Genomic DNA, 11,576 nt, shown 5'->3' with positions numbered 1-11,576 from the left:
AATAGAAAATCTATATACAGTGTGTGCAAAATGTAGTAAGTTATGGAGATAAGGAAATAAATAGGCCATAGTGCAAAATAATTGCAATTTAGTATTAACACTGGAATGATAGATGTGCAGAAGATGATGTGCAAATAGAGATACTGGGGTGCAAATGAGCAAAATAAATAACAATATGGGGATGAGGTAGTTGGGTGGGCTAATTACAGATGGGCTGTGGACAGGTGCAGTGTTCGGTAAGCTGCTCTGACAACTGATGCTTAAAGTTAGTGAGGGAGATAAGAGTCTCCAGCTTCAGAGATTTTTGCAGTTCGTTCCAGTCATTGGCAGCAGAGAACTGGAAGGAATGGTGGCCAAAGGAGGTGTTGGCTTTGGGGATGACCAGTGAGATATACCTGCTGGAGCGCATACTACGGGTGGGTGTTGCTATGGTGACCAATGAGCTAAGATAAGGCGGGGATTTGCCTAGCAGTGATTTATAGATGACCTGGAGCCAGTGGGTTTGGCGACGAATATGTAGTGGCCAGCCAACGAGAGCGTACAGGTCACAATGGTGGGTAGTATATGGGGCTTTGGTGACAAAACGGATGGCACTGTGATAGACTACATCCAATTTGCTGAGTAGAGTGTTGGAGGCTATTTTGTAAATGACATCGCCGAAGTCAAGGATCGGTAGGATAGTCAGTTTTACGAGGGCATGTTTGGCAGCATGAGTGAAGGAGGCTTTGTTGCGAAATAGGAAGCCAATTCTAGATTTTGTTTTGGATTGGAGATGCTTAATGTGAGTCTGGAAGGAGATTTTACGGTCTAACCAGACACCTAGGTATTTGTAGTTGTCCACATATTCTAAGTCAGACCCGCCGAGAGTATTGATTCTAGTCGGGCGGGTGCAAGCAGCGTTCGATTGAAGAGCATGCATTTAGTTTTACAATAGTGATTTGGGATGTGTAAAAAATAAAATAAAAGTAGAGGCCAATAAATCACCAAATAATCTGAACTAGTTATGCTAATCTGTTATGTTAACTATCCAAACGTTGTAATACACCCATAAATTAAGAAGCAATGAAGACACCTGGAACGCACCCGTGTGGACCTGCAACCGCAGCCTAGCAATGAACGCACCCGTGCCGACCTGCAACGCGTCCGCGGGCTAGCGATGTGGTGATTGTTGTCTAATTTTTATTTATTTAATTAGGCAAGTCAGTTAAGAACAAATTCTTATTTACAATGACGACCTACCCTAATCGGGTGAGCCAGCAGCCAGTGGGGCCACGAGTTGCTGGAGCGCGTTCAGAGTTTACGTTGTAGGTTTGAAATATTTTTATTAATTAAGGTGCTGCAAATGCAATGCTCTCTTATTATTTATTAATTACCATTTTGCTTCCTATGGCGGGCAAGGGAGGTCTGGTTGTCGGCCATGCTGGAAATGTGATCTCGCGTTATTGTGTCATTGTCAATACAGGACATGTACACCAAGATATGAAACGTTTATTTGAACCTTCTGACCAACTAGTGGGTCAGGCGGCGCCCAACTATCTGATTCATATCGCGTGGTTTCTGATGATTGCTCTCGATTATATCGACTGATTGGTTCTGTATGGGGTGATTGGCGATGAAATTGTTTGTGCATAGCAAATTAATATTGTTATTATTTTACATTTTCAGGATGGGAATAACGCTTTCAGTGTAAACTTAAACGACTAAAACCAAATAGAAAGTATGTAGAAAAGATATGTAGACAGTCAGGACCCCATTGATTTTGTTGTAATGTTTGAGCATAAGAACGCAGCATAAATTTGCTTAAAATCGGAATAATTTCCCTCCCGTTTCAGGACTGCGAAATGCGCGTCCCCGACAGCGGAAGTTGCAGACAGCCCGTCCGGCGGTGGTTAGGCGAACCGGTGAAAAAAAGAAAATAACCGTGGTGGAGCGGAAAAAAATTGCTTTTACGTGGAATAAAACAGCTATATGTCTGTATCTCGAGTTCTTCTTCCCCAATATTCAAAGGTATTTATGTTAGCTTTGGATTACGCCTAGAAAACATAGGTTACAGCTAGCTAGCAAGCTAAATTAGCTAGCTAACCAACGTTAGCATTTCGTAAGGACTCGATAAGCGGGCCAAGATTGTTAGCTAACTATGCTAACAACGCAGTGGTAGAGAAGAGAACTGAGTATTAAATATTAACACAAATATACCCATAATACCAACTTTACTGAAAAGACCAGCCAACTAGCTGACTGCGCTAACGTTACCTACTAACTAACGTTAGTTAGCATGAAGTGAGTTCAACACTAACATAACGTTAACTCGCTAACTTCGCTAGGAACGTTAGCTAGCTATTAAATTAGCTAGTTTATTGGTGTTTCCACTGCTTGATGCCCTCAGACTGAACAGAACGGACATATAACAATGTCTTAATGTAACATGCTCTAAACATTTTTTATCTTACTCTTCCATAGATCCCTCTCTATTGCACCAATCTGCCGCTCTCTCTTTGTGACTAGAACTGCCTGAACAACTAGAGAGAGAGTGTGTGTTCCGGACCAGGGTGTCTGTGTGTGTGAAGTATACACACCCTGTGTTTGCGAGGCCCTGTAGGAGACTCCCCCAGACCCCAGAGTGAGGATTGTGTGTGAGCCTCTCGCTCCATATGTGTGTGACAATGGGGGACATCAGTGATCTGGACAGACAGATAGAACAACTTAGGCGCTGTGAACTCATCAAGGAAAATGAAGTCAAAGCACTGTGTGCCAAGGCCAGGTAATTAAACACACACACACACACAGGCCATATTACTGTAACATTTCTGATACGATCTAAATCTTCATCACTAAGCCTGTCTGCTTGTGTTTGTGTTACAGGGAGATTCTGGTAGAGGAGAGTAACGTACAGAGGGTGGACTCTCCAGTTACAGTGAGTATTTTCAGTATAGAAGACATCTTGATTACTTCGTAGATCTGCCTAGACTGCCATTATTTGCACTTCCCAATCTGAGCCCTCATGTTACATGTGTAATGTTGGATGGCTGAATACATTAAGGGGGACTGGAAACACACAGCTTTAGAACACCAGCTAACCGTAAAAGCCAGTTTATACTTGGTCTAACGACATGTTTGTAGACAATTAGAATGCGACAAGTGTCGCTGGTCAAAACAACATTTCATTTATACTCCGGTGGAATGTCTGTAGGATGGTCAGTTTCCTTGTCGTGCAGACATGAAAAAAGTTTACTTCTCTGCGACTGTCAGAACGTCTGTTGTCGTGGTTACCGTACTGTCACAGCAACCAGACCAAATCCTCCTGTGACGATGATGCAGTTCTAAAATTCTCGGATAGAATGACCTACTTTTATTTCGTCACACTGTGGCAGTAAGCTATTTTCTGTAAGCTCGCCATAACCATGTAAATCATTATGTTGTTGTGGATTTACTTTCCTGTAATAATGAATAAGATTTACCTAAAGTTTAGACGTTGTCAGCTATACTCTGGTCATTATTTGAACTGGCTAGACAACGGACCAAAACATTGTTTCGAAAATTGCTTTTAGTTGCCTGGCTTGCTAGGTTGACATTTACTGAATTCATTTTCAAACGGATAGGTTTATTGGTGTTAAAATAGAGCACCAGGCTGCTGATGTCATGCAGAGGCTGTCGTTTTGTGTTTATACATTTTCAGACAATAGAATGTTCATGATGTCGCTAAGACAATTGTCTACAGACATGTGGATAGACTGTAAACCAGCCTTAATTGTAAATCGCCATATAGGCATTGTTGCATCATCGGTAGGAGTGTTTTGAAATTCCTGAATTTACTGAGATCATGACCCCTGCATACATTAATGAGCCATACTTTGCTGGTGTCAAACCATTTATGAAAACATGATACATATTTTGAAAGCTGAGAAACAGCCCTTTCAAATGATATGATGTCAATCAAATGGTAATCAGTCAAGAAAAACCACCTGTGAAAATGTGTATCTTATACACTTTTTTTCCCCAAACAACTGCCATTTACACAACTTCCTAATGAAGATAAAGAAACACTTAGAGTATATTGAGTCTTCCTTGTTTTGTAAGGATTGATAATCTGAAATCAGAATAGTAATACATTTTACTGTGAATGAGTTACAGCTGTTTTAAAGACCGGTTGTGTTTTTCTAGAATTTTATGGAATGTTCTGTGATCAGACACTTTCTTATTTGGATAGTATAGTAAACACATACATGCACCAAAACATATTACAAATGGCATTTAGTCTTACATTTTATAAGGAAAGACATTCATAAGTAATAATAAATAAAACTATAACTTTATGGAAAGAATAAGGTTAGGGGAATACATGATCTCATTCCACCCTGAAAACAAAGTGCAAGTTACATCATGCTATTTTAACCATAACATTATATACAACATTCATCTCAGAGATATTGTCATCAAAATTGAACTGGAATTACTAAATATTATAAGAATAAGGCATATAATAACTATTTGCTTTTACAACTTTCATTTTTTCTTACATACAGTGGGGAGAACAATTATTTGATACACTGCCGATTTTGCAGGTTTTCCTACTTACAAAGCATGTAGAGGTCTGTAATTGTTATCATAGGTACGCTTCAACTGTGAGAGACGGAATCTAAAACAAAAATCCAGAAAATCACATTGTATGATTTTTAAGTAATTCATTTGCATTTTATTATGTACAAGTTATCAATCGGCTTGCAAGGTGACAGTTACATTTTATTCTCCAAAGGTTTTCACTCTAACATTTGAGAAAACATGTAACATAATTTCATATCTGATAGTCCATAATCCTTAAGAGTCTATTGACGCACCCGTGAGTCAATCTAATTAACATAATACACATCTGCGGTGGAAAGGGGCAGAGCTACAGCACTGTTTTCAGAACAGGAGACATTCCGAAAATCGCTTTTCTCATAAAAACGTCTGTTGCGTCCGAACGGTAATATGACCACTATGGAAAGATGAGACGCTTAGGAGCGCGATGATGTTCACTGTTTTGCTCTACGACCCCCAGAAGCCACACGGGACTCATCTGAAGTCAGTACCGCCGATATGCCAACTTCTATCTGTAGCGTCCAAACTATTTGGGCTACAAACTAGTATGACCCCGCTATGGAAAGGGGAGACTCCATTTAGTTTTTCAACACTCTCTCTCTCCCAGAAACACATACACACTGCTCCCAACTTTAAAAACGTTAAGCACCAAACAGAATATAAGGAGCACCAGAAAGAGAGAGATTTTTGATAGTTTAGACTAACATTAGGCCTATATGAATCCTACCTTTTTGAAGCACATATCATCAGTAGTAGACCCTTTTCCTTTCTTCCTGTGCCAATCAAATTTGCCTAAACCTAGTGTCAAGATACCAGGTTGTTAGCTAGCTTGGTAACATGGCTGAACGTTGTTTATCAAAACAATAATTAGTAGCCCGGGATTAGTTTGAAACGGCCCACGTCATGGTTTGTGAAATTAATTCAAATGCGTGCAAAATCGCGCAGGAGGAGAAAAGGTTGTATGTTTTTTCCCCTTTGAGCTAGAGACAAGTCATTTTCTTTGCTGTAAAGCTGCAAGCATGACTGTCGCAAAGCTGTTTGCTTCTCTGGCACTGCTGTGTGACAGCGAACTTACAATGCCTATCAGACTGGCCTGTGCTCTTGGTTTTGCCAGGGATTCAATTATATACAATGTAGGCCTATCAACTTTGCTTGCTCTGCGCGCTGCTCCAATGTATCAAATGTAACAACAGAAGACTGATCAGTGTCTGCATAGCCCCTCGCCATCACTGCTAAATTATATTTTAAAAACGGAGGAATAGATTCGCAGGAAGAGCGGATGGAGAGAAGCTGGTGAGTGATGGTTGGAATGGGATGCGGCTGGCGGATTACAGCTATGCGCATGAAAGTGAAGGGGACATTATTGGACCGGTACTTACAAGAGACTAGTAAGTTGCTGTTGCTTACGTTTTAACAATTATAACAGGTGCCAGCGGGTTCTTTAGATCGGTAGTATCAAATTTGGTAGTATCATATGAAACGTCTAAAATGTTGGTATCATAAGTATCATGACGTTTTGGTACCGTGACATTACTGTGGTACCGGTATACCATGCAATACTTCTTCATATCTAACTTAATCATTAGCTAGTTCGTGTTAGCTAGGTCTAGCTCATACCTAATGACAAATGCTCTTCAAATTTTCATATAAGTATTTTAGTTTGTAGTTATCAATGAAAACATTTACATAAAAAAGATTGCTTGTTGTCCGAATTTCATTTCACAGACTCATCAATTGGGAAAAATACTCTAAAATGTACATATCATTACCAACTAATTGTATACAGTTTCATAACTTTAATATTGTTGTCCTGATCTCAATGACAGCTGTCAAAGTTGAGAAACCTTTCAGGTCCAGTAGAGGTGAGGTGCCTCCCAGTGGCAGCATTCACTTTCAGGCTCGGCGCCAAAACTCACAATTTGCTCACTCCTACCAATGACACATCGGCGTCAGTCGTTACAATGGCAATTCAAGATGGCGCTACCCATACCTCTAATAAACGTTGTTCAAGATCAAAATACTAAAAATATAGATTTTTCTATGTTACATGCACATGTTCAGTAATATTAGTGTGTTTGCGCAGCTTTACTTCCTGAATTGTTTCCTTTTAATTCTCTACAATTCTCCTTTTCTATCACAGGTGTGTGGGGATATCCATGGACAGTTTTATGACCTGAAGGAGTTGTTTAGAGTAAGTTCAGTCTCCTTTCTGTCTGTATTTCCTGCATTCCATCTGTATGATTTCTCAGAGTGCTGCTTTGTGCGGTGTCTGTACAGTTCCATACTCAACATATGCACCATTTGGCTTCATAATGCCATGAACTCCATGTCATTTACATACATGTCATATTCTACTGTGCCATTTTTGCTGTGTCATTATTTAACACTTCAATTGCGTGTGTGCAAGGTAGGGGGCGACGTTCCGGAGACAAACTATCTCTTCATGGGTGACTTTGTGGACCGAGGCTTCTACAGCGTGGAGACGTTCCTGCTGCTGCTAGCACTCAAGGTACTCGAGAGAAGCCAAATCAGAGCTATTCAATTATTCTGAGGCTAGATGTTTTCATTCTTTAGACCGTCTTTTACCCCCTCTGTAGTAGTGTTTCTAATGCTATGCAGGGTTGGGGTTTATTCAATTTCAACTTATGTAAATTCAGGAAATATTATAATAATAATATTCCATTTAGCAGAAGCTTTTATCCAAAGCGACTTAGTCATGCGTGCATACATTTTTGTGTATGGGAGGTCCCGGGGATCGAACCCACTACCCTGGTGTTACAAGAGCCGTGCTCTACCAGCTGAGCTACAAATTATTGGACATTTTTTACACTTCTTCATTGTACTGTGCGAAGTGTGCCCTTTGTGTCTAGTGCCACTACTAACCTCTCTATGGGACAAAGTCGGACCTACCACCCCTCTCATTTGCCTTTTGGCCTGTAGGGTCCCTCTGAAGGACCCATTCTAACAAGTAACTTACCCCCTCCTCCTCCCACAGGTGAGGTATCCAGACAGGATCACTCTGATCCGAGGGAACCACGAGTCACGGCAGATCACACAGGTCTACGGCTTCTATGACGAGTGCCTCCGCAAGTACGGCTCGGTCACCGTGTGGAGATACTGCACCGAGATCTTTGATTACCTGTCCCTCTCTGCCATCATCGACGGCAAGGTGAGCTCCCTGGCCTCTTCAGTCACATCTCTCTGCTGCTCTCTGATTGTTATTTGTGCCATCTTACCAACTCTTATGGTCATGCCAAGGAGGGACGTGACAATAAACATAGGAGTTGACAATACAGCACAAATAGATCTGGGACCAGGCTAGATTGTAATGGTTAGATGGCTAGTCTCACTAAATAGCTAGCTCTAACTGAAACAGCATGACTCGCTACTATACTCGCTTTATATCTCTCCTGCTAGCTCTGGTTTTCCTCTGTAATTAATGCAAGTAACTGTGGATCGCAATCACACCCTTCGGTTCAAACATGTTTTGTTGCTGTATTGGGAAGAATGTTTTTAAAGAAACCTGTTTCCGGAATTGGATTGTGTAGGGCCTTAACTATACTGAACAAAAAATATAAACATAACATGCAACAATTTCAAAGATTTTACTGAGTTACAGTTCATATGGAAATCAGTCAATTGAAATAAATTCATTAGTATGGAGTGGCGCAGTGGTCTAAGGCACTGCATCGCAGTGCTAGCTGTGCCACAGGCTCTGTCGTAGCCGGCCGCGACCGGGAGACCTATGGGGCGGCGCACAATTGGCCCAGCGTCGTCCAGGGTAGGGGAGGGAATGGCCGGCAGGGATGTAGCTCAGTTGGTAGAGCATGGCGTTTGCAACGCCATGGTTGTGGGTTCGATTCCCACGGGGGGCCAGTATGAAAAATAAATAATGTATGCACTCACTTATCTGTAAGTCGCTCTGGATAAGAGCGTCTGCTAAATGACTAAACTGTAAAAATGTGTGACCACCATTTACCTCATGCAGTGCAACACATCTCCTTTGCATAGAGTTGATCAGGCTGTTGATTGTGGCCTGTGGAATGTTGTCCCACTCCTCTTCAATGGCTGTGTTAAGTTGCTGGATATTGGCAGGAACTGGGACACGCTGTCGATCCAGAGCATCCCAAACATGCTCAATGGGTGACGTCTGAATATGCAGGCCAAAGAAGAACTAGGATATTTTCAGCTTCCAGGAATTGTGTACAGATCCTTGCGACATGGGGCCGTGCATTATCATGCTGAAACATGAGGTGATGGCTGCGGATGAATGGCAGGACAATTGGCCTCAGGATCTCGTCACGGGATCTCTGTGCATTCAAATTGTGTTGTGTGACAAAACTGCACATTTTAGAGTGGCCTTTTATTGTCCTCAGCACAAGGTGCACCTGTAACGATCATGCTGTTTAATCAGCTTCTTGATACGCCACACCTGTCAGGTGGATGGATTATCTTGGCAAAGGAGAAATGCTCACTAACAGGAATGTAAACAATTTTGTGCATGTAGAACATTTCAGGGATCTTTTATTTCATTTCATGAAACATGGGACCAACACTTGACAATTTGTGTTTATAGTTTGGTTCAGTGTAGATTATCTTTCTCTTTCTCTCATTGTGTAGATATTCTGTGTGCACGGCGGCCTTTCTCCCTCTATTCAAACTCTGGACCAGATCAGAACTATCGACAGAAAGCAGGAAGTGCCTCACGACGGCCCCATGTGTGACCTGCTGTGGTCTGACCCAGAAGGTAAGATACTGGTACTGTCCAGAAACAACCCCCTAAATAACCATTCCACCCCAAAAATGTGTAGCTATAAGCAAGATGGTGAAAATTCCAGCAAAAATAGCATCTATGCCCCAACGAAGAGGAATGAGACAATTCAAGTAACGACCAGAATTTCTCTCTCTCTCCCTCCCTCTCCCAGACACCACAGGGTGGGGTGTGAGCCCGAGAGGGGCGGGTTACCTGTTTGGCAGTGACGTGGTGGCCCAGTTCAACGCGGCCAACGACATCCACATGATCTGCAGAGCCCACCAGCTGGTCATGGAGGGATACAAGTGGCACTTCAATGAGACCGTGCTCACTGTGTGGTCCGCACCCAACTACTGCTACAGGTCTGTGTCCTGTCTCCATCTCTTGCTCGCTTGTCGTCTCGTTTTCTTCTCCCGTCCTCTATATTGTGTTATTTGGACTGCTGAGTTTATGGCCAAACTCTGCTGTGTATGCATGTGCTTTGTTAACTTATAGCAATGTTTAGGTCACCATAGCAACAATCTCTCTCTCTCCTGCCCCCTTCTCTCTCTCTCTCTCTCTCTCTCTCTCAGATGTGGAAATGTGGCGGCCATCTTGGAGCTGGATGAGCACCTGCAGAGGGAGTTCATCATATTTGAAGCCGCTCCGCAGGAAACCAGGGGCATTCCCTCCAAAAAGCCAGTGGCAGACTACTTCCTGTGACCTCTCACCCTGGAGGGAATATGGGGCCTTTGGTCGCGTTCCCCTGCTCAGACGTTGCATGCACCAACCAATGGTTGCGTGCCACGTCATCGACTGTGTCGTCGACTGCTATATTGCTATAACTTGATGTGGTTAGCTGATACTTAAAATACCTATCCAGGGGTTGTAAGATCTGGCATGCGTCAGCAATGCCTGGGCAGAGGAACGCGCCCTTTATGTTAGGATGGATTCTGGTGTCTTGAATCTCTTCGGTTCTGTTTGAAACTGACCCCTAGACCAGGGGTAGACAACCCTGTTGCTGGAGTGCCACAGGTACTGTACAATTGTCTCAAGGCACCACACTGAGCTACTAAGCTTATTGATCAGTTCAGTGATTGCCTAAATTCAACACATTTGGTCTTCCAGGTCGGTTTAATAAAAAACAGGAAGTGCCTGCCGCACTCCAGGACCAGGGTTGCCTACCCCTGCCCTAGACACTTCTTGAATCCCCAATGGAGGGATGAAAGAGCTGTGTCAGTGTGAGCAAAATGGCATAAACTCCACCTAGCCCTCTATCCACCCTATCAGAGGATGAGATGGAGCTATTACCATACTGCTGATACTGTCCAGACCTTGGTCCTGAAGATCATGAAGTGTCTAGTTGTGACCGCTTTGGGTCCGCATGAAACTGTGCCCATGACTGTTGTTATTTCAGCTCTCTAAAATCACCACGTTCTTCTTTTTCTTCCTCCCCTATTAACGTCTCTTATCCCCTCTCGCCGCCATTGAGCTGTTCGGTGTTTGTCCCCCTAATCTTGTCTTTTTACATTTGAAAATGTGAACATTGTCCTACAGATGGAGAGATACTTGAAAGGAGATGAGAATCTTTTAATCTGCAGATATAGGAAATTAACCCCATTTCTTGGTTGGATTTATCATATGCATAATTTCTTATACAAAAATCTAAGAAAATATAAATGTGTAACTGTTGTGTAAAGGATGAACTGCATTTTTTTCCTTTTTTTGTTTGTTTGCTATTTCAGTTTCCTGTTTGCTTGTGTTTTGTCTCCAACTCAGTTTTCAAAAACATAATTCTCAATGCAACTCAGCATATCCTGAACAGCACCTACCCTCAAACAAAAATAAAGTAACTGGTTGAATGGGATCACTACACACAACTTTTTTTTCTTCTCTACCTTGTTGATGCCTATTGATCCACAAATCTCTGTAGGGTTCACTGTTGACTTTTGATATTGTGAAAATAAAATCTTTTTGTATCAATCTAATTTATCTGCTGGAGTGGCTATCATTTGGAGGTTTGAAGTTCTGTTTATTTAGCCAGTTGATGCATGGAGTGAAAAAAAACGTCAATTATATATCCATACATGACGTACTGTGGTGTTCCCAACCAAAATCCTAATAGCAATATTACGGAAGGCATGAAGCGAGTAAGTATGGTGATTTTAGATCATAATATTTAGCAGACATACTGTTTTTATATTTTTCTACATATGCTTATATATTTAAATGTATGATGTGTAAATACATTTTAGCTAGTAAAATA

The 11,576-nt window shown here is 41.9% G+C and overlaps 1 protein-coding gene across 1 annotated transcript; it reads left to right on the top strand.

The window, feature by feature from the left end:
- Positions 1-1,474: 1,474 nt before the first annotated feature.
- LOC311104346 (serine/threonine-protein phosphatase 4 catalytic subunit B-like) lies at positions 1,475-11,298 on the top strand. Its single transcript, XM_084146161.1, has 9 exons — positions 1,475-2,007; positions 2,461-2,761; positions 2,863-2,914; positions 6,719-6,769; positions 6,986-7,087; positions 7,574-7,747; positions 9,199-9,325; positions 9,504-9,693; positions 9,904-11,298. Exons 2-9 carry the CDS (start codon positions 2,652-2,654, stop codon positions 10,031-10,033), a joined length of 936 nt encoding a protein of 311 aa, XP_084002287.1. The 5' UTR covers positions 1,475-2,007; positions 2,461-2,651; the 3' UTR covers positions 10,034-11,298.
- The last annotated feature ends 278 nt before the right edge of the window (positions 11,299-11,576 follow it).

The sequence above is a fragment of the Coregonus lavaretus genome (assembly GCF_964263955.1).
Source record: "Coregonus lavaretus genome assembly, chromosome: 28".
Lineage (NCBI taxonomy): Eukaryota > Metazoa > Chordata > Actinopteri > Salmoniformes > Salmonidae > Coregonus > Coregonus lavaretus.
The sequence above is the reverse complement of the archived record's forward strand: the minus strand, read 5'-3'. Positions and strand labels throughout refer to the sequence as shown.